The 14057-nt window shown below is 40.6% G+C and overlaps 1 protein-coding gene across 34 annotated transcripts in view; it reads right to left on the bottom strand.

Annotated features, from left to right (window-relative positions):
* The window catches only part of EPB41 (erythrocyte membrane protein band 4.1), a 165306-nt gene that overhangs the window by 32200 nt on the left and 119049 nt on the right, over positions 1-14057 (bottom strand). For 5 of the 34 annotated variants that reach the window (XM_050932494.1, XM_050932503.1, XM_050932505.1 and 2 more), the window contains one exon: positions 13733-13946. The exons of 26 other annotated variants lie outside the window; for them this stretch is intronic. In XM_050932494.1, the coding sequence (XP_050788451.1) occupies positions 13818-13946 (129 nt within the window). In that variant the 3' untranslated portion in view covers positions 13733-13817. Of the gene's footprint in view, positions 1-11937; positions 12997-13732; positions 13947-14057 lie in introns of those variants that run through there. 3 more of the 34 variants (XM_050932492.1, XM_050932499.1, XM_050932491.1) reach the window with 2 other exon arrangements.

Below are 14057 nucleotides of genomic sequence, written 5' to 3'. Positions count from 1 at the left end.
GCCTGTGGGAGGTCTGCTGGCTTCGGCAGCAATTACGCAGAAGGCATGGGACCGGAGTACCTCCTGCAGGCATGCTGCTGAATCCGCGTTACCAGCGGACCTCCCGCAGGCATGCCACCGAAAGCCGCCTGACTGCCATGCTTGGGGTGGCAAAATACATAGAGCCACCCCTGCTTGTCAAAGAACATAGCAATCTTTCCTACAGCCCAATAACTGAGAAACATTCCTGTACCCAATAAGTTAATGTGTATCTGTCTAGATATCCTGGGTCACCACTACTCTAAATGGAGACCAAACTGGGTTCTAAATAAAACTACCCTTCCCTCCTTCCTTGAGCTTTTCTAAAAGGTATTTTTTCTTTCTATTTATTGGAATATTCCTACTGTCTATACACTGTTTTTATCCACTGTCTCTCTCACACACACACACACAAATCAATTAGGCTAGTGGTGTAATTTATACAGTGAAAAGTTACCAACTCTTACATAAATTAACACACTTTATATCATTGATAATCATCTTGACAAGCTCAGAAGTGTAGACTGTGAACAGATTCAGATTTCACTTTGGTGAGAATCAGGAGCAACGCCAGTGAAGTGACAAGGGTGTAAGAAAATCAGTTTCCCTCTTTCTACTTGCCCTTGATCATATCCAAACCCCATTGCTTGCTGTTCCTCACTATATCCTTCACAAACTAAATGGGGAAACAAGGAATAAGAAGTCTGCAGAAGAACTGGTTTGGTGCATAAGTGGAGGTTACGTACCTGTAACTGGAAGTTCTATGAAATGTGCTGTTCCTATGTGTATTCCACGTGTGGGTATGTATGTGCACCATGCGCCCAAGCCTGGAGATTCTCAGTAAGCAGTGTCCACACACCTGCACAATGGCTCTCCTCATGCTCCAGACGAAGGACATAAGTGGAGCAGCATCAGCCTGCACTGCCTGTTACTCTTCTTACCATGAATCAGATAAGATCCAAAGCAGGGGGAAGGAAGGTGGGTAGTGCAATACAGCTAGGGCCACACACCTCAAAGAACTTCTAGTTACAGGGAAGTTCTCTCAATTTCTGGTCCCTAGGTGTATTCCACACATGGGTGACTGATAAGTTGTACTCAGACTAGAGGAGTGGATGAGAATGCAGTCCACAAAGATGCTTGAAGAACTGAAATCACTACAGCCACACATGCAGCCTGAAATAGCCCATAATGTTTTGTCAATGTGTGAATGGAGCTCCAAGTAGCCACTCCGCATATATCCAGTACTGGTACTTCCTGGAAAGATGCTGTGAAGGCAGCTTGTGCCTCTTGTGGAGTAGATCCTTACCCCTTCCTGGGGAGGAATACTCACTAATTGGTAACTCTTGATTATGATGCAACCAGAAATCCATTTAGAGATTCTCTGAGAAGATATTGCTTGTCCTCATGACATTTCTGTTACAGTGACAATCTTGGTGATTTTCTGACCGGTTTGGTCCTTTGCAGGTAGACTGCAAGGGCTCATCTGACATCCAGGAAATGAAGTCTTGTTGTCAACAGAAGCACTGGGTTTTGGGAAGAAAATCAGGAAATGGAAAGATTGGTTTAGATGGAATTCAAAAAATACTTTAGGGAGGAATTTAAGAAGAAGGTGAAGGGAAACCTTTCTTCTCGTGAAAAATGGTGTATAGTAGGTCGGCCATGAGTGTTCCTCCCTCACTCACCCTCCTGGCCAAACTAAAAGCAACTAAAACTGCAACCTTTGTGGAAAGGTGGGACATAGAGCATGTGGCCAAAGGTTCAAATGGTGGCCTGATAAGTACTGACAGGGTTAGACTGAGATGCCATTGAGGTGCAGGCTTGACCACTGGTGGGAAGGTCCTGACTAGGCCCTTTCGGAATCTAACTGTTGTTGGGTGAGTAAAAATGGAATGCTCATACACTAGGGAAGGAAGGCACTGACTGCTGTGAGATGGAACCACAGTGAGCTAATGGAAAGACCCAAATTCTTCAAAGACTGGAGATAATCTAAAATGACTGGGATATCTTCAGATTCTGAGGAAGCCTAATTGTGCCATCCCAGGCGAACCCATCTCTAGCTAGGTAGCATTTCCAACTGGAGTCTTTCCTATTCCATGCAGACTCCCAGTGCTACTAAAAGATGGCAGCAGAAACAAAGTCACCAACCTGACCTTGTGGTTGGAATGATCTGCTAGGAGCCAGTTGTCCAAGTATGGGAAGACTACATTGCCATGGCATTTCATTTGGGCTGCCATCACTGAGAATACAATCGTGAATAGCTTGGGTGCAGCTGCTAGTCTAAAGGGAAGGACTCTGAACTAGTAGCGTTCCTGACCTACCAGGGACCGGACACATTTTCTGTGGGACAGATAAATATCCACATGAAAATAGGCATTCAAGTCAACAACTGTGAATCACATTCCCTCCCATGGAGAGGGGATTATTGATGCTAGTGTAACCAAGCTGAATTTTGAATAAAGATGTTCAGTTATCAAAAGACCATTCTCTCTCTTTTTGGGGGACTAAGAAGTATGGGGAATAGAACCCTCTTCCTTGATACTGAGATGACATTCCTTCTAATGCCTGTCATTAGAGAAGAGAATTAGAATGTAAGAACATAAGAACGGCCATACTGGGTCAGACCAAAGGTCCATCCAGCCTAGTATCCTGTCTACCGACAGTGACCAATGCCAGGTGCCCCAGAGGGAGTGAACCTAACAGGTAATGATCAAGTGATCTCTCTCCTGCCATCCATCTCCACCCTCTAACAGACAGAGGCTAGGGACACCATTCCTTACCCATCCTGACTAACAGCCATTAATGGACAACCTCCATGAATTTATCCAGTTCTCTTTTAAATTCTGTTATTGTCTTAGCCTTCACAACCTCCTTAGATAAGGAGTTTCACAAGTTGACTGTGCGCTGTGTGAAGAAGAACTTCCCTTTTATTTGTTTTAAACCTGCTGCCCATTAATTTCATTTGGTGACCCCTAGTTCTTGTATTATGGGAATAAGTAAATAACTTTTCCTTATTCACTTTCTCAACATCACTCAATTTTATATACCTCTATCATATCCCCCTTTAGTCTCCTCTTTTCCAAGCTGAAAAGTCCTAGCCTCTTTAATCTCTTCTCATATGGGACCCTCTCCAACCCCCTAAGCATTTTAGTTGTCCTTCTCTGAACCTTTTCTAGTGCCAGTATATCTTTTTTGAGATGAAGCGACCACATCTGTACGCAGTATTCAAGATGTGGGCACACCATCGATTTACATAAGAGCAATAATATATTCTCTGTTTTATTCTCTATCCCCTTTTTAATGATACCTAACATCCTGTTTGCTTTTTTGACCGCCTCTGCACACTGCGTGGACATCTTCAGAGAACTATTCACGATGACTCCAAGATAATTTTCCTGATTTGTTGTAGCTAAAGTAGCCCCTATCATATTGTATGTATAGTTGGGGTTATTTTTTCCAATGTGCATTACTTTACAATTATCCACATTAAACTTCATTTGCCATTTTGTTGCCCAATCACTTAGTTTTGTGAGATCTTTTTGAAGTTCTTCACAGTCTGCTTTGGTCTTAACTATCTTGAGCAGTTTAGTATCATCTGCAAACTTTGCCACCTCACTTTTTGCCCCCTTTCTCCAGATCATGTATGAATAAGTTGAATAGGATTGGTCCTAGGACTGACCCTTGGGAAACACCACTAGTTACCCCTCCCCATTCTGAGAATTTACCATTAATTCCTACCCTTTGTTCCCTGTCTTTTAACCAGTTCTCAATCCATGACAACTTAATTTATGTAAGAGCCTTTGGTGAGGGACCTTGTCAAAGGCTTTCTGGAAATCTAAGTACACTATGTCCACTAGATGCCCTTTGTCCACGTTTGTTGACCCCTTCAAAGAACTCTAATAGATTAGTAAGACACGATTTCCCTTTAGAGAAACCATGTTGACTTTTGCCCAACAATTTATGTTCTTCTATGTGTTTGACAATTTTATTCTTCACTATTGTTTCAACTAATTTGCCCGGTACCGACAGACCTCCTGGTCTGTAATTGCCAGGATCACCTCTAGAGCCCCTTTTAAATATTTGCGTTACATTAGCTACCTTCCAGTCGTTGGGTACAGAAGCCGATTTAAAGGACAGATTACAAAACCTAATTAACAGTTCCACAATTTCGCATTTGAATTCTTTCAGAACTCTTGGGTGAATGCCATCCGGTCCGGTGACTTGTTAAGGTTACGTTTATCAATTAACTCCAAAACCTCCTCTAGTGACACTTCAATCTGTGACAGTTCCTCAGATTTGTCATCTACAAAAACTGGCTCAGGTTTGCGAATCTCCCTAAAATCCTCAGCCGTGAAGACTGAAGCAAAGAATTCATTTAGTTGCTCCGCAATGACTATCGTCTTTAAGCCCTCCTTTTCTATCTCTATCATGGAGGGGCGCCCTTGTTATTTAGCAGGCTTCCTGCTTCTGATGTACTTACACATTTTATTACCTTTGGAGTTTTTGGCTAGCCCTTCTTCAAACACCTCTTTGGCTTTTCTTATTACATTTTTATACTTTATTTGGCAGTGTTTATGCTCCTTTTTATTTACCTCGCTAGGATCTGACTTCCACTTTTCAAACGAAGTCTTTTTATCTCTCACTGCTTCTTTTACATGGTTAAGCCATGGTGGCTCTTTTTTAGTTCTTTTACTGTGTTTCTTAATTTGGGGTATACATTTAAGTTGGGCCTCTATTATGGTGTCTTTAAAAAGTGCCCATGCGGCTTGCAGGGATTTCACTTTAGTCATTGTACCTTTTAATTTAACTAACCTCCTCATTCTTGCACAGTTCCCCTTTTTGAAATTAAATGTCACAGTGTTGGGCTGTTGAGATGTTCTTCCCACCACAGGGATGTTAAATGTTGTTATATTAATTAGCCTCCTGGAAGTATTGAGAGAGAGGTCCTTGGAGAGGAATCAGGAAGGAGTTTAAGCAGGGAAGGGGGAAAGAAAGAAAAATCTGATGGAATGACCATGGTGGATGATTTCTAGATGATTTCTAGAACCCACTTATGGGCGAAAAGCGTGAGACAGCCCGCAAAGACAGGGGTAGGGATATAAGTGGTTGGCATCAATAAAGGCAGGCGGTTCTTGACGCATCAAAAAGTAGCCCTTAGGAGGAGGGTGGATGTTGTGGTAGCAAAGGGGGTGGAAATTGAAATCTTTGAACCTAGTTGCTCGTGTGGAGATTCAGCCAGATGCTGATGCTGGGATGGTTGCGGAGGGAACACACTTGTTCTATACACCAGCCTCTGGTGTTCTCTCTTTTAGGCCAAGATGTAAGTTCCCAGGGAGCAGGGGGTCAGTCTAGAGTCTTTAAACATGTGCAGGGACTCAAAAGTTCTTTCAGTGAACATGTCTCACTTGTCAAATGGTAAGTTCTCAATGGTATTCTGAACCTCCCTAGGAACCCCCAAAGAGTGAAGCCAAGACTCACACCTCAATTATATCAGTGGCTTGCTCTCTAGATGCTGCATCCGCTGCGGCTTGTAGGGACATTTTTGCCGCTAGCCTGCCTTCCTCAATTAAGGTTTGAAATTGGGCTCTGTCCTCTAGGGAAAAGGTTGACCTTAAAGTCTGCCAGTCTGAAGTAGTTATTAAAATTGTATTTCACTAACAAGGCCAGCCAGTTAGCGATATGGAACTGGAGGTTCATAGATGAGAATACATTTCTTTCCAAAAGAGTCAACCTCTTCAAGCCCTTGTCAGCAAGGGTGGCCTTAGAGTGTTGTAATCCTTCTTTTTCTGTGGCTGCCTGCACGAAGTTGGGCTCTGGGTGCATGAAAAGAAATTCAGCTCCTTTGTCTGGGACAAAATGGTGCCTCATTTCTTTTAAGAGTGGGGGCGTAGGAGGCTGGGGTATGCCAAATTACCCTGGCTAGTTCCATGATGGCCTCATTTACTAGGGGAGAGACTTTGCTGGGACCTGTAGGTTACAGGATGCCAAGGAGCTGATGGCTGGGTAACGGTCCTCTTCCAGTGGAATCTGGAGGTCATTTACTATCATCTGCAGGAGCTCCTGATACTGACTATGGTCACCTGGCAGAGATGGTGAAGCATTCGCTTCATCCAGTGAAGAGGATGAGTTCCCTGTCAATACCATCAGTAGTTGTGGATTTGGATCACTTCCTCCTCGTACTGCAATGATCCAATAGATGCTGCGTGGAAGAGGTATGGTAGGGCTTGTGGACAGATCCAAGAATAGTAATATCTGGGAAGAGGGCATCCAAATCTTATTAAATTCCCTGTCAAGCTTCATCTCTGAGGGGATGATGGGCTGGCCAGAACATCTGATTTGTTCACATACGTGACTTGCTCTTGCTCCACTGGTACTAGAGGGTGAACACTTCTGCCTGAGGGTTCCCATACTGTCAAAGTAGTTTCTTCCTCTAGTGAGGGAATGTCTCTCCGGAGGATCAGGCTCAAAAGGAGGGTGGACTGAGGATAAAGGAGGAAGATATCCTCCAGTGAGGTATAGGTGTCTCTGCATGTCCCGGTGCTCCAGGTTGTCCAGTGGTTGTGACTGACAGTTCCAATATGTCCCAAGATGCTGAAAGTTAAAGTACTTGAGAAGGGTGGGCTGGTACTTCTGAAGAGTCAGATGCAGCACTCTTATATGGACTGGTGGATGGCGGTCTCTATGTTTAGCAGTCAGAATCAGTGACAGTACCGATGGATTCGCTTTCATGCTTTACCCTTCTGCTCAGGAGTCTTAAGCAGTCCTGAGCTAAACGTGCCTTTTTCTCGTGCAAAGCCCTGGAGAATGATTCCTTGAGCTTAGCAGTTCTAGGCTCCACTCCTGAGCTTGTGCTCACAGGGGCGCTGCTTGTTGGTTGACACTGGTGCATTGGGATGGGGTCGGGGGGAGGGGGAGTCTCTCTGGCCTGGATCACATGGCCCTCTCCCTAATGAGTTTCCTCAGCTGAAGCTCACATGCTTCATGTGTCCACGGGAGAAACAAACAGCAAATGCTGCTCTTTACTTAGATATGCATCTAACCCAGACAGTAGAGACAACATTGATGCCCATAATTCAGAGAAGGAGCAAAGACGAGAGACAATTCTTGAATTTTAAGACTCCAGGCACAGTCCCAGTGCACGAGGAGAGATTCCCAAGAAATGGAAGAAACTAAGCTAAACTATACAATATTAAACCTTTAACTATGCTAAATATTAAAACTATTTACAGGCTGATAAAAAAACTGGACAAATCTGTGGACACACAGGAATCTGACTCAGGTCATGTGGCAGTAAAAGAGAACTACAGAGGCATCAGCTCACACAGCCTCTTATGTCCTCAGTCTGGAGCACAAGGAGAGCAACTGCGCACGTACAAGTGAACAGACTAAGAATTTCCAGACTCAGCAGTATGGTGCACATGCATACCCATGTGTGGAATACACATAGGAACCAGCACTTGAAGATCTACTTCTGTATTGCAAGAGAACGTCCAACTGATAATGCTCAAATTATCCTGCTATATTTTTGATATTAGTACTGGTCAAGATATCACTAAGATCTCACAGCACCTGCTGGTACCATTAACTCTGTGTGCAACACAGTACAAAGGAATGATGCTGCCTTATGAGACTGATAGCCGCTGGCACCAAATACAACTACAGAAGGTACACTGAAGCACTGTAGGTCATACAACTTGAACAGTCTATTTTAAAAATGTACTAGGTAAGGATGTTACTGGTCCTCTGCTAACAGACCTCATCTGAGCATCTCCAATTAAAATGTAAATAATACAGGTTTTTAAAAAAAATTATATCCAGTACCACTTATTTATTTTAATATATTTTATCTTCATCATTTAATCTGAATTTCAATAAATCCTGAGTTAAGGAAAAAAATCTCTACACAAAAGTTTCAAAGTGCTAGCGTCATAGTTCGTAAAAAGTCCCCAGTGATGCCTGGGCCTGAAACAGAGCCACTGGGGAACTCAAACCCACCTCCCTGTTTCAAAGTGCCAATAACTTTTAAAAGAAAACGTGGGTAAGACCAAGAGACTATTTTGCATTTCGCCCTACAAGGGAGTTTAGTAACACTAACATAATGAAAATAAATTAAGATACACAGAATTTAAAATGACTTCTATTTAACGACATGCATTATATATACAATCAACTAATTTATTCAGGAGTTCTGAAGTTCACAACCCAAAGACAACAGGGGATTGAAGCCCTGAAGAGAAGTCTCTTCTTTCTGCCTCTAACTGGACTGTATCCCCTATTTTACATAACCACGCAGAGCACACACAAGTCTTAGCTAGGTGTGACAGTCGAAGATATTAGAATGAAAAACGCTGGAAAATAATTAAGACTAATGCATATTAATACCATTAGCAGCCTCTATCCATTTAGGTATTTATAAAGCACCTAGTGACCAGTATCTAGGTGCTGCTGAAACATCCTGAGCTGTAATAAGTCATCAAGGATTACGTTAAGAATGCAGCCTTCTTCACATAAACCTAGGCAAGGTTACATTTTATGCATCCTGCTGACATGTTTACTCTCCCTTCAGAGTAGCAAATATTCACAACCTTCGCAAATATTCACCATTAGTGCAACAGATCTCAATTACACTATTGGCCAAATACAAATAATGACAACAAGATGAGCACTGCCATGAATTAATGTTTGACAGTGGCATGGTAACAATTGGCCAGTAGGCTAGCTAGATGGTTTACTCCACTCCATCTTGTCCTCTGGAGTCAGGATAGAGCAAGATGCATTCTTTCAGTATTTCTTCATGAACGCTCTGCGACATCTACCTTTACACTACGGTATAGTGTGAAACACCTTATTCTGCACCTAATCTGCCTGACATCAGAAATTACATATCTAGTTGTAAGGTAACAAATCCTCTTGTAGCACCTTTTAGGAACATCTCAGTTCTAGAAATACTAAATCATACTGTTAGCAATAGACAGAAAAGGAAAAACACATCTCCTTGCAAGCTATTTAAAACTGATATTTTGTACTACATTAAGCATACAGAACTATTTATATATACACAAATGTGTATATTCATATACTGTTTTTATTTCAATGCTGCATCTTATGCGGATCTTAAGGAAAGCATAGAAAGACAGTTAGCATAGCAAAGTGTATATGATGTATGTATGTGATGTAATATAGAATCACAAAAATGCAGGGCTGAAAGGGACCTTGAGATACTGAACACATACGCAAGTGAGATTTTACCATCCTTACCATAAAAGGTGGTTCTGTGGTAATAATGTGCTTACATATGCCCTGTAAGCAAACAAAGAGGTAGGAGTCTCTCCAGTAGCACAGACTACTTATACACATTTTCAAGAGATACTGAAATTTTGTCAAGTAAAAATTGCAATGTCTCTGATACTCTACAATTACTCTCCATCTAGAGGTCCAAGCAACAAAAGACTCTCCAGTCTAAGAGGAGGGAAGAAAAAGTTAAGACCTCATATATAGTGAAGGCAAAATTTTAAGTTTCTTCCTTGATGTTCCTTTCCCTCAAAATGCAGATCAGAAAGATGGTGGCTTACAGGAAGTGAACATAAAGGCCAACTCTAAGATAGTAGGTTAAGGCTCCATGAATTTTTAAACGTGGACAAGACCACATTCTAAGGGTGCTTGAAAGTAATGCAGCATTTACCAGATATTTCTGTGAGAAACAGACTTGTTTGAATGGTATAAATCTAATCTAATCTAAGACATGCACCTTCACAATTCGTTTGGATGATTAGCTGACCTCTAAATAAAAAGATTATTAATAGCTTGTTCAATTTCTTCATGTCCTCTTCAGAGAGAGCAATTAAGTGCTGAGAAACATTATGTGGGGCTCTCTCTGAATCTGTATGTAGTTCAAAGGTCTTTTACTGATAGAAACCAGTCTCATTTCAAAGTTATCTTGATAAAGAGATTATTTTATTTAGGAAGTTCAGAGACGACCTGAGTAGAACAAAAGGATATAAACTCTTACCCTAGAGCGATGGATCTCTTGAACACTACATTCAAACTTCTTTCTAGGTAAGATCCCCCCGTCTCTCCAAAAAAAATGCACTTCCTAGTTCCTTCTGACAAGGCAGATATGGCTGTAGAAATCATGGCCTTGTGATGATTGATATTCATTATAGTCATTTCAGAGTATTCTCTTTTTATTTTTTTTAAACAGGAGTTTCTAAAGTAGTCTTGTGAGAAGTTGATTTGCCTCAAGTCCAGCTATTCTCAATAGCACCATATTAATCTCAGGCCTATGGCTCTTCAAACATAGTGGTAAGTACTTTTTTCTAGTTATAGTGTGTTTTGGGGGCACAAGAATAGTTAATGGCTGGGAGTGAAGGCACAGCTACCCCTCACTTTTGAGATGATGTGCTGTGAAGAGCAAACATTTTTTTCTAAGTAGCCTGGGATCCAAGTTTTAACATCCTGTCCTTTCCAATTCTTGTAAGAACTCATACCAGAAGTGTTCAACACCATGCACCTATTTCAGGTTCTCTCTTTAGCTTTTGACCCACTGATCCGAATTTCCACTTCCCCACTGCTCTTTCCTCCTTCTTCCTCAGGACAATCCTCCTACATTTCACAACGAGCCCTACTACTGGGATTCTCCATTCATTTGCCTACTGAGCCATACTCTTTAGATCCATCCAGTGCACGATTCTTTTGAAGTGGCATTTCCCCTTAGTCTGTGGCTAAACCTGCATATGCATATCAATGTTACCTTTGATGCTTAATTTAGTTTTAATATTTTTAAATAGTTACAAAGAAAAAACTATATTATGGTTTCAGTATATACTATTTGGCATCAATACAATGTTCAAATTTGTTTTTAATAGGAAGTTTATGATTATGGTACTAAAAGGGTCTGACACTTTTCAATTAAACTGGTATTGACACAAAGCAAAACCCTGAGGGCACAAATGGGAGCACTAATCTGAACTAATTACAATTATTCAAGCAGTACTGGCCAAAATCATGAACATTCTCATGAGATTAAAAACAAAATTAATGTTTCACTCACTAACTAGATTCTTCCTAGCTAAAGTTCTGAAATACTGTTCAGCGAGCCTCAACGCACTTATGAGAGTAAATAGAGATGCAAATGAAATATTTTAAGGTTCACTATTACTGGACAACGTGCGCACAATTCCATGCACTCATTATAGATTTGTCTCCTTTCTTTTCCCAGTGCACACACGCACAGGTGCACACCCACCCACACGTATACTTACACATTAACTTTCTAAAATAACATTATGTACATAATGCTATAAAGAAAAATATAGACACAGATTTTAGTCCCTTTCATCCAAGCGTCTCATTCTTTAATAGCCCCTTAGTGGGAAACCGATTGCAGGTCTCAGCAATAATAATATTTCTACACCTATACTCTAGAGAATGCAAATTACAATGGGAAGAGTGGGCTGGCTCATCTCTGTCCCCTGACTATTATATACTCAGAAGCAACTGCCCACGAGAAAGAGTCCAACCTTCCCTCTGCTTTCTGAGCCAGGTGTGCTCAGCCCAGCTGAGCATCAAATCTTGGTTCTCATACAACCGAATCATTAACAATACAGTCAAGTTTAAACTCAATTATAGATCATTTGAACCAAATAATCCAGATATATACAAAAGTGCTACAAAAATAAGCCGTATGCAAAAGCTTTGTTAAAGTAGTCAAAATAATAATTGTTTTAACACTAGAATTATCATCTGGACGTACGGCTCTTTTACATGTTTTGATAAACTTAACAACAATGCTATTAGTCAACATGCAGGCACAGCATGTGTACTTAACAGCATGTTACTTCCATTCACATGACCATTAGTACACACACTTTAGTGAGTTCAACACAAATTGAAAGAACATATATCTACAGTGCACCAAGGGAGTCAAATTCAGAAACAGATTAATTTAACCTTACAATAAATAAGCACTGCTTTTAATAAGGGTTTCCCCCCCAAAACACAAGTTAGACAATATTTTCATTCAGAGGAGAGTTCAGCTATGAAAGATAAGCAGTGATGCTCGTGCAAAGACAGTAGTAAGACCGAAAAGGATCTTCCATAAAGAGGACAGTTGAAGTAGTCTGTTCCTATGTACATACATGAATTATCCCTAAGAGAGCCACTGACACCCAAGCCTTTTTTAATTAAAGAAAAGCGATTTGTATGCTAATATTGTTTTCTTAGAAAAGGAGTGGTTATGGATCAGACTCTGTACACTGTTGTGAATGATCTTAAGCCTTTTGAATACGTATTTGAAACTGAATTTTCCCCACCATAAACACTATAAATGTATACAAGAGCTGGGTTTAAGAATAAGAGTAACCTTCAAATCAAGTCTTTTCACAAACTGCTGTGCAAGAAGTCTGAAGTGTACAGAAGCAAAACGCCCACTGTCGGCATGTCCACTTCAGCGCTGAAGACTTTCAGACAGAGACTCAATAGCTTTTTAAAATTTAGTCTGTAGATCATCAAGGCTCAAATTTCAGTGTATTATTGCAGGTCTGGCAATCCATTGCCACTCCTTTAGAATTCCAAATCATACACTGTACAAGGTAAAATATTATGATCAAAAACATAGTGTAGAGTATTCGTAGGACAATGAACTACAGAGATCAGAGGGCAACACGTAGAAGATGCAGTCGACCAATCAAGAGCTGTGGTCATGAGGTTTCAATTAGGTCCTGTTTCCGATCACAGAAAGACCAACCACCACACAGTTAGTGCAAGGACCACAAAAAGGGACATCATAAAGGGAATGCGTGGAGAAGGAAAAGTACTAAAGTACAGGCGGCACTTTTTGAGTGATTTCTGCTCCTCAGGAATTGGAATAGAAACCTTTGGAAGAATATCTTCTTTTGCTTGCTGGGGCACTGCTGTCTCAGTAGGCATCTGCTTTTTTATTTTGTCTTCATCCTGTACTAACAGAGGACGTTCCTGTGTCTGCTTTCGTGGTAGAAGATCAAGAAAGACAGAGAGATGAACAAAAATGACAGATGGGAAGTGCTCAAAATGGTACTTAGGGATGTACAAAGTGTTAGGACAGGTCTTCCAGAGGCTCTGATCAATGTTTTATTGCTAAATTGGCAAACTGCTGTGAAGGACAAATTCTGTGGAGGCTCAATCAGGATAGAAGCACTTCAGCAATATCCTGTAACTTAGCTTCTGAATATGACCATCTTCATAGAATCCACTAATCTTAGGGCTACATTCATGAGTGTTCACAATTTCCCTTTGAGAGAAGGATAATTTAAAATCTAGTGCTCAAGTGTTCCACAATTGAAATTGTTGAGAAAAGTTAATTTTGTTGTATTACAAATAGAAATGGTAGTATAAAAAATGCAGTCTTTTACAACTTCCTATACTATACTGGCCTTAAAAGTGACATTTGTTCATAAGGTTTGACACCCAGATTTTAATGCAGATGATAAAATCTTGTTTTGAAGATTTTGCAAACAAAGACAGTATCAAAAAAATTCCACTTTTTTCAAAATATTGTAGTTATGTATACAAAATATTCAATCCCTTAGGAATCAGGAGTATGGAACATGAATGTTTTTAGTAGTAACATTCCAAACTCTGGATTTTGTTTTACATTTTACTACATCTGAGTCTTCAGAATCTAAAGAATGTGAAATTATAATGAACACAGTATCATACAAATGCTTTAGCACTTGTGAAAATTGTTTGGGAAAATTTTATTGCAGTTTATTCAAGAAATGCTTTCCATCCTTTCAGTTGGCCGAGCATGGTCAACCCCGGTACAGCTATGAAAGAAAAAATTTGGCCCTAAGCTCTCTCAGTTGATCCAACCTCCTTTGATCAGTCTTGTGTTTTGGGGCTGGTTCTTTGCACACCCCTAAGTGATGAGTATCAGGGAGAAAGTAGCTGGGGGACTGGGCAGCAAAAGAAATAAAATAAAATGCAAGAGTAACATGATTATTAAAACAAAAAACAAAACGGAAAAGGAAAGGAAGACAACATAAAAAGAACAGGGTAGAGTTAAA

The sequence above is a fragment of the Gopherus flavomarginatus genome, chromosome 22 (genome assembly GCF_025201925.1).
Source record: "Gopherus flavomarginatus isolate rGopFla2 chromosome 22, rGopFla2.mat.asm, whole genome shotgun sequence".
In the NCBI taxonomy this organism is placed as follows: domain Eukaryota; kingdom Metazoa; phylum Chordata; order Testudines; family Testudinidae; genus Gopherus; species Gopherus flavomarginatus.
The sequence above is the reverse complement of the archived record's forward strand: the minus strand, read 5'-3'. Positions and strand labels throughout refer to the sequence as shown.